The sequence below is a fragment of the Penicillium alfredii genome (assembly GCF_028826965.1).
Source record: "Penicillium alfredii strain IBT 34128 chromosome Unknown utg000010l_segment0_segment0, whole genome shotgun sequence".
Lineage (NCBI taxonomy): Eukaryota > Fungi > Ascomycota > Eurotiomycetes > Eurotiales > Aspergillaceae > Penicillium > Penicillium alfredii.
Window position 1 is genome coordinate 2,380,276 of NW_026622707.1, and position 10,914 is coordinate 2,391,189.

Genomic DNA, 10,914 nt, shown 5'->3' on the forward strand with positions numbered 1-10,914 from the left:
TATATACAAAGTTTATTAGATAGTAAGAAATAGGTTAACGGGTCAATCTATAGGCTAACCCGTTAACCTAAATAATTAGGTAAGAGTAATACCCCAAGATTTTTCTTTTTATCCCTAAAAAATTTTAACCCAACCAGCCAATATTATTATTTTATATAAATTCAGAAAAAATATTTAAAATAATTCTTTTATATAAATAAAACTATAATATACTTATATATTAATAAAGAAATATTAGATATTAGATTTATATCTATTTTATTATTTCTAATATATATAGTTTATTTATATAAAAAGTAGAAGTACTACTATAGACTTTAAATATATATTTTTAGGTTTAGTATAAGAAATGGTTAACTAATATCTTCTTTCGCCTATATCTACCTATTATAAAATATAATTCTTACCTTAAAGTATTAAATTAATAAATTAATATATTATATATTCTAAATATATTATTACTATATAATATTCTTTTTATAAAGAGTTATAATTATAAGTTATATTAGAACAAAAACAGTATTTAATAATAGTGTATTATTAAAAAAAGTAAGCAAATTATCTATCCTAATTAAGAAATTTATGCTAAAATAGGTCAAAAATGGGTTGACCCGTTAACCCACGGGTCAACCCATAGGCGGGTCAGGATTTTATTGACCCGACCTATGGGTCGTGGGTTTGGGTCATGGGTCAAGATCTTTGACCCATGGGACGGGTCTGTCCATGTCTAGCGAAGATCCCGGTAAAGAGCTCTTTTATTATTATAAAGGGGCCAATCTATACATAGTGGGGTTTATTTAATTTTGAATCCATGGCTGTGCATGTAAAATACACTAGTAAGTTTAATATATATAAATACATATAAATTACCCGAAGGTACGCTCTAGTCAAGGACGCCCGACTCTCTGATAGGTGAGTGCAACGTGTAAGTCAGTAGAAGTGTATAGCATCCATTCACAACAGATCTTTATCATCACCACAGCCAGTTTTGTTCTTCTCCAAGACAAACCTAAACCCACAATATCATCTTACGGTATGATAATAGCTCGAAGTGGAAGCCTTAGAGCTCTCCTAGTCCAATTTCTCCTGGCTAGTAAGGCCTTCGCGCGATAGAGTGCACTTTCTGGGACCACGGAATCACCCCCCAAATCAACCGTTAGCCACGCACCAAAACTACCAGCATCGTTAGCCTCCCTGAGCGTAAGTCCGCTATGCTATTAGCCCGGCGGAGGCCCCGGTGCCACTGTGACCGATTGTGAATGTGCGATAACCATATCCGGTGACTTCGGAGCCAAGCGGGATATCTTAACCTAAGTCATTACCACAATGATTAAGCCAGAAGCAGCTGGCTAGTGCTGGAGCATTGACCTATAGGTGACGAAAATTCCGACCGCAACGACATACACGCCTATGCCCACGTATACGCCTGTATAGACCGGAACGGTGGTGAAGCCGGTCAGCTCCACCGACGCCGTTTTAGTGTATCCTTCAAAAACCACGACGTGGATATAGGGACCGGATGGAAAGCAGCACTCAGGTCTAGCGCCAGCTGATGATCCTATTACGTTACAACCGACTATACCATCCCTCAAGAATCCGATAAACGATAACCCCCACAGTTCAGCCCTATACTAGAGTGTTGGTTCCAGTTATTGCATCGCCGCTACACGTAACCTGCCAGACTGGCTGTTGATGTATCCGGAGGACATCGAAGACCCAAAAAATAGCGAATGGCTCAATACATCTGTTCCCTACGACAAGCATATGTATACGTTTGCACGTTTTCGTGATGCCTATAGGGATACTTTGGTGGAGGCTGCCTATAAAGAAGCCTGCGCGATCGAATACTGGTGCGACGACTACTTAATCAGCAACACGAAGGAACAGGTGGTTACGGCGTACGTGATATATATTCCTTCCGATCCCCTTCTTACTATTCCTAATATTTGTATAGGGTCGAACTTGTCTACGCCACGTCCGACGAAAAAATCGAGAAATATAGTACAGCGGCGCTCAGTAATAGCTGCTATATCAGGATGAACTACTGCTTTACTTCGTGCTATCATTCGGATGAACCCCGTACATGGTGGATAACTAACTCCCAGTCATGGCACGGTACGATGCTCACACTGAATAAGAAAAGGTGATTAGGGAGTATATTAATAGGGAATTTACTATTGCAATCTTATATACATTCCTCGACTAGGCGTTAAGTTTGCGACGTGGCAAAAATAGAAGACGCTTGTCTAGGATCAAGCGAAAAAGCTCGCTGGAAACATTTTGGAAAGTCTTTCGACTGGTTTTCGAAAGGGCAACGTCGGAAAAAATTAACAAGTATATAAATCGATAGCTACGCTGGGTAAGCCAAGTCTCAAGTAAGCTGAGCGCTGGTGCTTATAAGCCTTTCTAACTTCTAATAAGTGACTAACCCTAATTAATCTACTAGGTAATCTGTAGGCTAGCACGAAAGCATAAGTTGTCTTCTAAAGGCCGAAAAAAATCCACGATATTCGTGGAGGACCTAACTATAGTCGTGGAAACAGCTATTATTACGGCGAAGAAGAAGTTTAGGTACAGCCGATATTGTATCGAGTTATACTTGTTCTTACAATTAGCGGGGCTCACTGTCAATCGCCCTTAAACAGTCCTTAATCTAGGGTATCGTTATATTCGAGTCAGTCTACTCCGAGATCCGCAAGGTAGCCTATATAGGATCGTGATTAAATTCGAGTTTAAATATACGAAGGGCTTTCTAGGTATTAAAGACGAGTAATCATAAACGGCTAGGACTACGCTTTTATTATAAGCCTATTATATTTTATTAATATTCGCTGACCAATAGAAAGGAATACGTATATTTTGCCAAAGGTTATTTTCGATCCGTCGCTCGTTCTCAGCCCTCACGTCTTTTTATTAGGGCTGCTTTTTTCTGACGGTGCCTTTAAAAGAGTTAAAGGAGATAAGGTCCTAGTATCTACAGAACAACTTCCTCGCTTGTATATCAGAGATAAAAATAATAAGCTTCTATTGCTACTTAACCCTACCCTAGACCACGTGCGGTTTTCCGTTAAACGGAAAGGATATTGCAAGGAATTAGAATTTCGGTAAGCAAAAGCCTATCGTATCTAACACTCCTTCTCTGGGTCAAAAAGATTGGCTCTATTACTAGCTTTCGATAAGTTACGCGTCCTTATAGCCTCCGATATAGAGCTGGCAAGGCCTTAGATAACAGCGGTAATCACCTTATTAAGTAAATATAGTTGCGTGATTCTTGTTGACTGACCGCTTCTAGGGTCCGTAAGTGACTCGCTTCGAAACCTGATCATGCACCACGCCGATACCAGAACATTCTTGAAGTGCTACCTCGACAGACATATAGACAAGAACCTTCCTGCCATCATCCGGGCCCTGAGCCCGGATGACGATATCATGCACGCAGCCTGCCGATTCTGTATGAATGGGCGAGGACTTGCTCAAGAAGAGCATGGACCACCTTCTATAGACCTAAACGAATGAGCATATCTAGACGCTTCGTCTTCTTCTTCCTTTTTTTTTTTTTCTTGCAAAGATATGCAATTGCGTATGTGTAAGTAGTGTATTAGGGCTTTTGCAGAGATAGTCGATTTGCTTGTAAATAGGCAACGTGCATTCTTGGAGATCTGCCAGTTCCTCCAGGAATATCTGGGTACTTATATAGTTCCCGGGGTGTTTATCTCTGAGCTGCAGAAATGATTTCTGTTGCGCTTTTAATGCTTCCCTCCAATTTTCGAATGGAGACCTCTGTGTTCACTTCGCCTTTCGAAGGCTCCGGCCTTATGTCAGATAGCGCCGCATGGATATTCCCGTTCCAAACCTCTTGGCGGAGCTCAATATAGATATTTGTAGAGAAGTTACTGAGGTATTTTTCGAAAATATGACTGTTGCTCTCCTCGAAACCCATCGATATCTGTCTTTTTCTATTGTATGGAGGCGTGCTTCTGACGGACTTATAGAGAGTCCCAGCTGTTCTTTTTAACGTTAGCTAGTTGTAGCGTATGGCTGCGTATAAACTTACTAAGGTGTTTCGAGAACTCTTCTCTGCAGGCTCTCCGCTCTAGCGCCCGTCTCCTATTTGCAGGCGTGGACATGATTCATGCACCAGCACAGTAACGGATAGCGCGACAGTGCAATGGAACCTAGTCCGCTGCTCTGCGTAAGTGTCAAGGGTCCAAAATTTAGTAGAGGAGTCGTTTTGTATCACCTCATCACTTGCCAGAATGGGCTCTACCATCAAGTTCGCGACGAAGGCGATGTCGCGTTCTGCTTTACCTCTGAGGCCGAGGTCTCTTTGACGGCCCTCCAGGAACACCCTGTTGCTTATCTACCAAAAATACGCAAAGAAGACTGCTTAGGCAGGTCATTTGCCACGACCTGAAACTATTTCTACCTCCTCACTCTCACGCGCCCTCTTCCGCAAATCCATCTCCTCGCGGTTCCCAAATCTAATACACGACCCGAACCTCTCCCGGCTCCAACAGCTCTCCCAGCTCCTCCAAACCTTAACCAAGCGGCAATCGATCTCGCGAGACTCCTGCCGAGGCGCCACCCGCCAGACTCGATTCAGAGCAGCCAGTATTGCGACCAGCCAATCAATCGTTTTAATCTCTGCGAGGTCTGTGGGCATACTAAATTAGTAGGCCAGCCAATTGATCTATACTAGGACTAATGCAGTCATAACTTTACCTTTTTTCGTTAACACACTATCACTAACTTCCTGATCCTGTAGGATACCAGTTATTACTGGTAGGGGGGTCAAAAAAAGTCACGACCGTTGCGTTGTAAGAAGCCAGTACTCCGACAAAACTTTGTAAAGTATAATTCCTAAATCATAGGATATAATAAGTATCATTAATATAATCACACTGAATCGAGTAAAGAAACAGAGAAAGTAGAGTACCATCTACCTAGGATATAACATACCGTAGCGGCAACAGCATAACTGTTAGTATTATATATAGCCCTATACGTATTTGCATAGTCTCCGCGTAGACGCCTATAGTTCACGGGGCCGTAGGTAATATCAAGGATCACGCCCTTGGGTTGATTGAATCTCTGTTCCATGCTTGGTGTCCAGTATTTCTCGATTATACTGTGGCTAATTTTCAAGAAATACCTGTCTTATATATTAATAAGATATTCTAAAAGATAAGGGGAAATAATTTGTGGATTGTGACACTTATATTATTTCATGTATAATTATGTAGACTTCAAATGATGCTATCTTGCTGGAAAGATGTAAGTCTAAATCGCTGCACCGAAGGCTTCGAAAGCTTTGAAAGCCATATACATTTTTGGGTCTTTCGCAAATATGCAGAATACTCTCGAATATGTGCAGAGCTAGTATCGTATAGGCTAGAGCTGGTTGACCGTTAGCTCCTGCGGAGCAGAGGTTCTTCTAGTCGTCGCTATATATACGAAGTGTGCCCTAATTGTGTTAGTTGGCCGCTCTTCTGTAAACGTTTATAACGTCTGGGATATACTATAAAAGGAAGTATTTGTCTAATATAGTGTAAATGATATAACTGTCCTGATCGAGGAAATAAGCGATGACTTATAGGAGAAGATTCAGCGTAGTCTCAATACGGTTGGCTTTTCTACCGTCCTTAAAGCAATAGAATTCATCAGAGAATGCCACGCGACGATAGAGTGAACGGTTAATAGGTGCTCTATATTATAGTCTTCAGTTAACATGGTTAAGAGTACTCTATTTAGTATCTTTAACACCTACCCTTGGCCCTGAAGACTTAAGAGGAGAAGAAAAGCACAAAGTGAAGAGTGTGAGGAAGCAGTACACTCAACGTATGAAATCACTAGTCATATTTGTAACCAGAGCTAAGGGAATCTATAGAAATAAAAAGGTTTAACTAAAACACAAGTTCTTCTCGGGGGGGGTACACTTGAATAAAATTTACTCTTTGTCTGTGTCAGCCCGGTTGATCTAATTCTCTCTTAATGGCCCTAGGTCTTGTAGTGGGACCTCTGAAGTATTCGATAGTGTCCACACTTGCCCCTACACCCCGATATATCGACCGCCTACTTTAAGTAGATAAAGTATATCAGTAAGTTTACAGGAACTATCTTAAAGTATTTAAAAGGGTATAAATAGGGGGGTAGCCAATCTGCTGAATATTAGCTATGGTTATATATGAATGAGACGTTTTCTGACCGGCAGAATATTATATAGTTGTATTACCAAGGGTAGATGGAGCCTGTTGAATACATACTTGCGAGGTGTCACTGTAGGAATAATAAGGGTAGGCCGAAATATTCGCATCATCTTAAGTCTACGTGCAATTCCTCCAGGATTGAACTAAGAAGGCACCCCTTGATTAGAATGATCATTATGCACTTATAAACATTTAAAGTTACTTTTGCCTATTTTTATCCCGCCCAAGTGAACTGAAGGGACAAGGGGCGGCGCAGGGGCGGTCCCGAGTCCTTATAAACGATATATGAACACCATTTCTCCTATATAGGAAGTAATCTTCTGAGTTTAACTACACAAGGAATATTAATTACATATAACAAAATACACAATTCTTTCCTATAATAATAGCCATCATTTCCCGTCTATAGTTATCTTAATACTGGTTATCCTTATTCTGGATAATATATAGCGAGTTCCTAAATAGGACTAGCTTATAATTACATAGTATTAGTAATTTATTTTATCTATTAACCTCTAGCTATTACCAGCTATTACTAGGAGATAATTACCACCTAGCCACCTACAGTGGGTGATCAAAAGTTTGCATACCCCTACCCCACACCCCTACACCGCATTTTCTTGACCGCTTACCTATTAATATAGCTGTTTACCTTACGCGAGTCGACACGCTAGTATATACACGCTATATCGACGCGTTTTACCCCTAAATATCATACTAATATAGAATAAATGTAATATTAATATAAGATATACTGCTTCGCCAATTCGCTGCATACTCGTTTCGCCAATTCGCTATATACTCGCTTCGCCAATTCGCTGCATACTCGCTTTACCAATGCCTCGCAAAGAACTCGACCCCTATACTCGTACTCGTATTTGCGAGCTTCATTCGACTGCTCAATGGGGATATAAGAGAATTCATAAAGCATACCCTTCGATACCTCTATCAACGATTCAATCTACTATCAAAAGAGAGAATGAAAGAGTTAATAATCATTCAAAACCTCGCTCCGGAGCACCTCGCAAACTTAATAAAGACGATCGCGATCGAATATATAAGAGAGCTACTACCGACCCTCACGTGCGTCACCAAGACCTACTCGCTGATATCGATTATAAAGTCAAAACGATATCAATTCGACGGCTTCTGAATAAGATAGGGCTTCGAAAATAGCGGTAGCTTGATCGATCTGCTTTGGATGATATAACTGCAGCAAAACGACTTTATTAGGCAAGAACATATCAATATTTTACCCCTGAAGATTGGGCTCGCGTCTATTGGTCTGATGAATGTACTATCGAGCAAGGTGCTGGCTATCGAAAGCCTTATACCTTTAATCGACCCTCGCAGCAACGAATCGAGCGAGATATTCATAGTAGACTATGTGGAAAGCAAGTAAAACAGATATTTTAGGCTACTTTCTCTAGCGAAATCCGACGCACTAGTCTATAGGCATTACAAGGCAACCCTAATGCACCTCGCGGCGGCGTGGATGCAGAGGTTATCTCTAATTTATATAGAGTTGTTTTGCCTACGTTGCTTAGACTAGGTGCTATTTTTATGTATAATAATACGCCAGTTCATCGCGCGTATATCGTACGTGAGCTTTTGGAGCGATATAGGGTTAATACTATGGTATAGCCACCTTATTCGCCAGATCTCAATCCAATTGAGAACGTGTAGGCTTTATTAAAGGCAAAGATCTATGAGTTACACCCCGAGCTACTAGATATACCTAATAATAGTACTACACTAGAACGTTTGATTGATGCAGCGCAAGAAGCATAGGATAAGATTGATTGGGGGGTTCTGCAAAATCTATCGAATTCGATGCCAAATCGGGTGAAAGCAGTTATCGAAGCAGAGGGTTGGTATACTAAATATTAGTATGATACTAGTATATAGGGATTAGAATACAGAATAAAGAGTTTTTTTGACTGGCAGAATATTATATAATATTATGTGGGTCAGGGGGTAGGGTATGCAAACTTTTGATCACCCACTGTAGCGAGCCTTTTCCCCCTTTTACACAAAACGCCCTAAATATAACGAATGATCCACTCGGGCGGGAGGAGCAACCCGGTATAGCTCGAAGTCATGAACCTCTAAACCAAATCTGTAAAGAATATACTTGGTAGGGTATAAGGCCTGTCGATCAGGTAAAGAAATAAGGGAGAGAAGTAAAAGAAAATAGTATATCTTTTGCTGTTAAGACTGAATCTTGTCTTGTTAGCTAAATACGAGAATATTAATTTAGGGTTACAAAAATTTCGGCGTAATATTATCCCGACTGTTGGACCCCTCTTGGCATTTTTTGGGCCCCTGGCTGTAACCCGACCAGGAACTGGACATGCCGCATTGCCTCCCGCCCTTAGAGTGGCTTTTTCTCGCGTGACACTGCCTGTATCCAGCTGTGTCTATGTGCTGTGTCTATGTGCGGCGTTGGCGTATGTGGCCTTACAATTTTCTCCCCCCCCCTACGTGGATGTTACTATTTCCTGTCATTCTCTTGACAATCTGGGTTTTGTCTACTGCGTTTGGGTCTTTTGACCTTATTAATGGTATTCCTAAGGTCAATTTCTAACCATGCATATCGCATTTTCCGTGATTCTGACGCTGGCTGTGCAAGCCATGCTCCTGGAATTTGCTCAAGGGCGCAATATCCCACGGGATCGGAGATATACCATGAACGAAGGGGGCATCAGATGGCATCGGAGCTGTAACGAGGACAACCCAAAAAACCCGAGGGAGAGAAAAAGGACGCTGTACGACGAGCCTGGGCTGGCGCGATGGAGCTAAACACTTCAGCCCTGTCGCGCTTCCGGCAAACTGCGAGTAGGATCAAGAGGCTTCAATCGCATCCCAACGCACCATTGTCAAAAAACGACCAGAAATATGTCGACGAAAGGGACCCAGCGTATGTAATCTACGGAAAACTCTTCTACTCATCTTGATACTATACTAACCGATATCTTGACTAGTTACACCCAATTATTCGCGCTCGATTGGTCCGAAGAAACATTGGACCGGGTTGACAGGGTCTTGAACGCTCTAGTCACACGCGTCAATGCAAACCCAGGAGATCCAGGTCGCCCTTCAGGGAACAGAGGCATTCTCACTTTATATTGCAAAAATGAATGGATACAAGATGGTGTCGACCACTGTAAAAAGGTTGAAAATGGCGAAGAGGTCGAAAGGAACGCTGTTTTCACCGGTTCCCTTCGGGATACGCACTCTGAATGGAGGTGGAGGGACGCATACATGAATTTCTGCGAGAGCTTTTGGTCGGAGTTGCGATATGATCGATTAAAGATTGCGGCGCAAGTCAGTCGCCCTGGTGAACGAGGCGTGACCCAAGAGGAATTTTACCGCGCCCGGCACGATATGTTTCGGAATCCGGAGGCCAAGAACATTGACGGTAAGTACTCATTCCTTTTATGAGATTAGAGCTTGGTTGCTGAATACTTCAATTAGCTACCTCGGTTTCTCATGAGATGGGCCATCTCTTCTGGGTTGGATATGAGAAGATAGGTAATCAAGTCTATTCGGGAGGGCTCAACTACCCTAATGGTTTTGATTCATGCCAGCATGTAGATGAAACATACGGCTTGTATAGCTGTGCGCTGGCAGCCTGGAACGAAGGCAAACCCTTCGCAGGAGACCCTCATACTTCGTGGAATTCCGAGCAGTATGCAACATATGGGGAATATGTTCGCTTTTTCGACTTATTGGGAAAAATGGATTTCTGGCACCCGAACCGCAAGCCTGTGAAAATTCCGGTTCAACTCAAGTTCGACTAAAAATGGACCAAGCCTTGCGAATTCTGGTTCTCTTTTCTCTAGCAGTATATCTAGAACCTATCCATATAAACTCGCATATTGAACTGAAAACAAGTATTCAATTAGTAGTTCAAGTGGTATATCATGATAATGAACGGTTACACTAGCAGGGAATTCCGTCGGTATCGGTTGGAAGACGTATATAAATTTCGTCCGAGCATCTGGGATATACCGGTCGGTCTTGGCGGGTATCAGCTGTTTAGATAGGTGGGCCTGGGTATCTGTAAAGAATATACTTGGCAGGGTATAAGGCGGGTATTGATAGGAGCACCCCAAAATTTTCGCTATTAGCACCCCAAAACGCTTATGTAATCTTTTTTTTTGATCTATTTTCTAATCACATGATAATTTTCAACATCTCTAATCACATGATCCTCTTATCCTAACCACTAAAAACAGAGATTACCCTATTTAGTAATAGGGCAACTTCGATATGTATACCTAATTTCGCCGCAATTCGAACACTTTAGGGGCCCTTTGGTTAATAGATTATAATACTTACTTTTATATAAAGAGGTCGCTTATCGGGATCTCGCCCCTCAGAGGTTGATTCGCTATCTCCCCTAAGCCAAGGTATACAGAGTAGGGCGACCGGTTCCAATAGGTAGAATATCTAGGTCGTGAAACGTCTAAGTCCTGGGAGGAAATATACTAGAAAGGTTCCTAGAACCCGTCGCCGTAAGTATCCACCTTTTTCTACCGTTCGTTCTCAATTTATGGCTATGTTAGTTAAGGATCGACTGCAGTTTCTGTCTTGCTATTTGAGGGGGCTTTATCGTACTGTGGTTCGGTTTCCCTAAGCATAAATACCGCGTCTGCCTTCGACTGTAGTGAGATAGAAACGTACGACCGTGACTATCCAAACT

General features: G+C 41.8%; 1 protein-coding gene across 1 annotated transcript; it reads left to right on the forward strand.

The window, feature by feature from the left end:
* Positions 1–9,470: 9,470 nt before the first annotated feature.
* NUU61_008424 (uncharacterized protein) lies at positions 9,471–10,009 on the forward strand (the record flags this gene model as incomplete). The annotated part of the gene is made up of 2 exons (XM_056658949.1): positions 9,471–9,627; positions 9,684–10,009. The coding sequence occupies 2 exons, from the start codon at positions 9,471–9,473 to the stop codon at positions 10,007–10,009; spliced, it is 483 nt and encodes a 160-aa protein (XP_056509242.1).
* Positions 10,010–10,914: the final 905 nt, after the last annotated feature.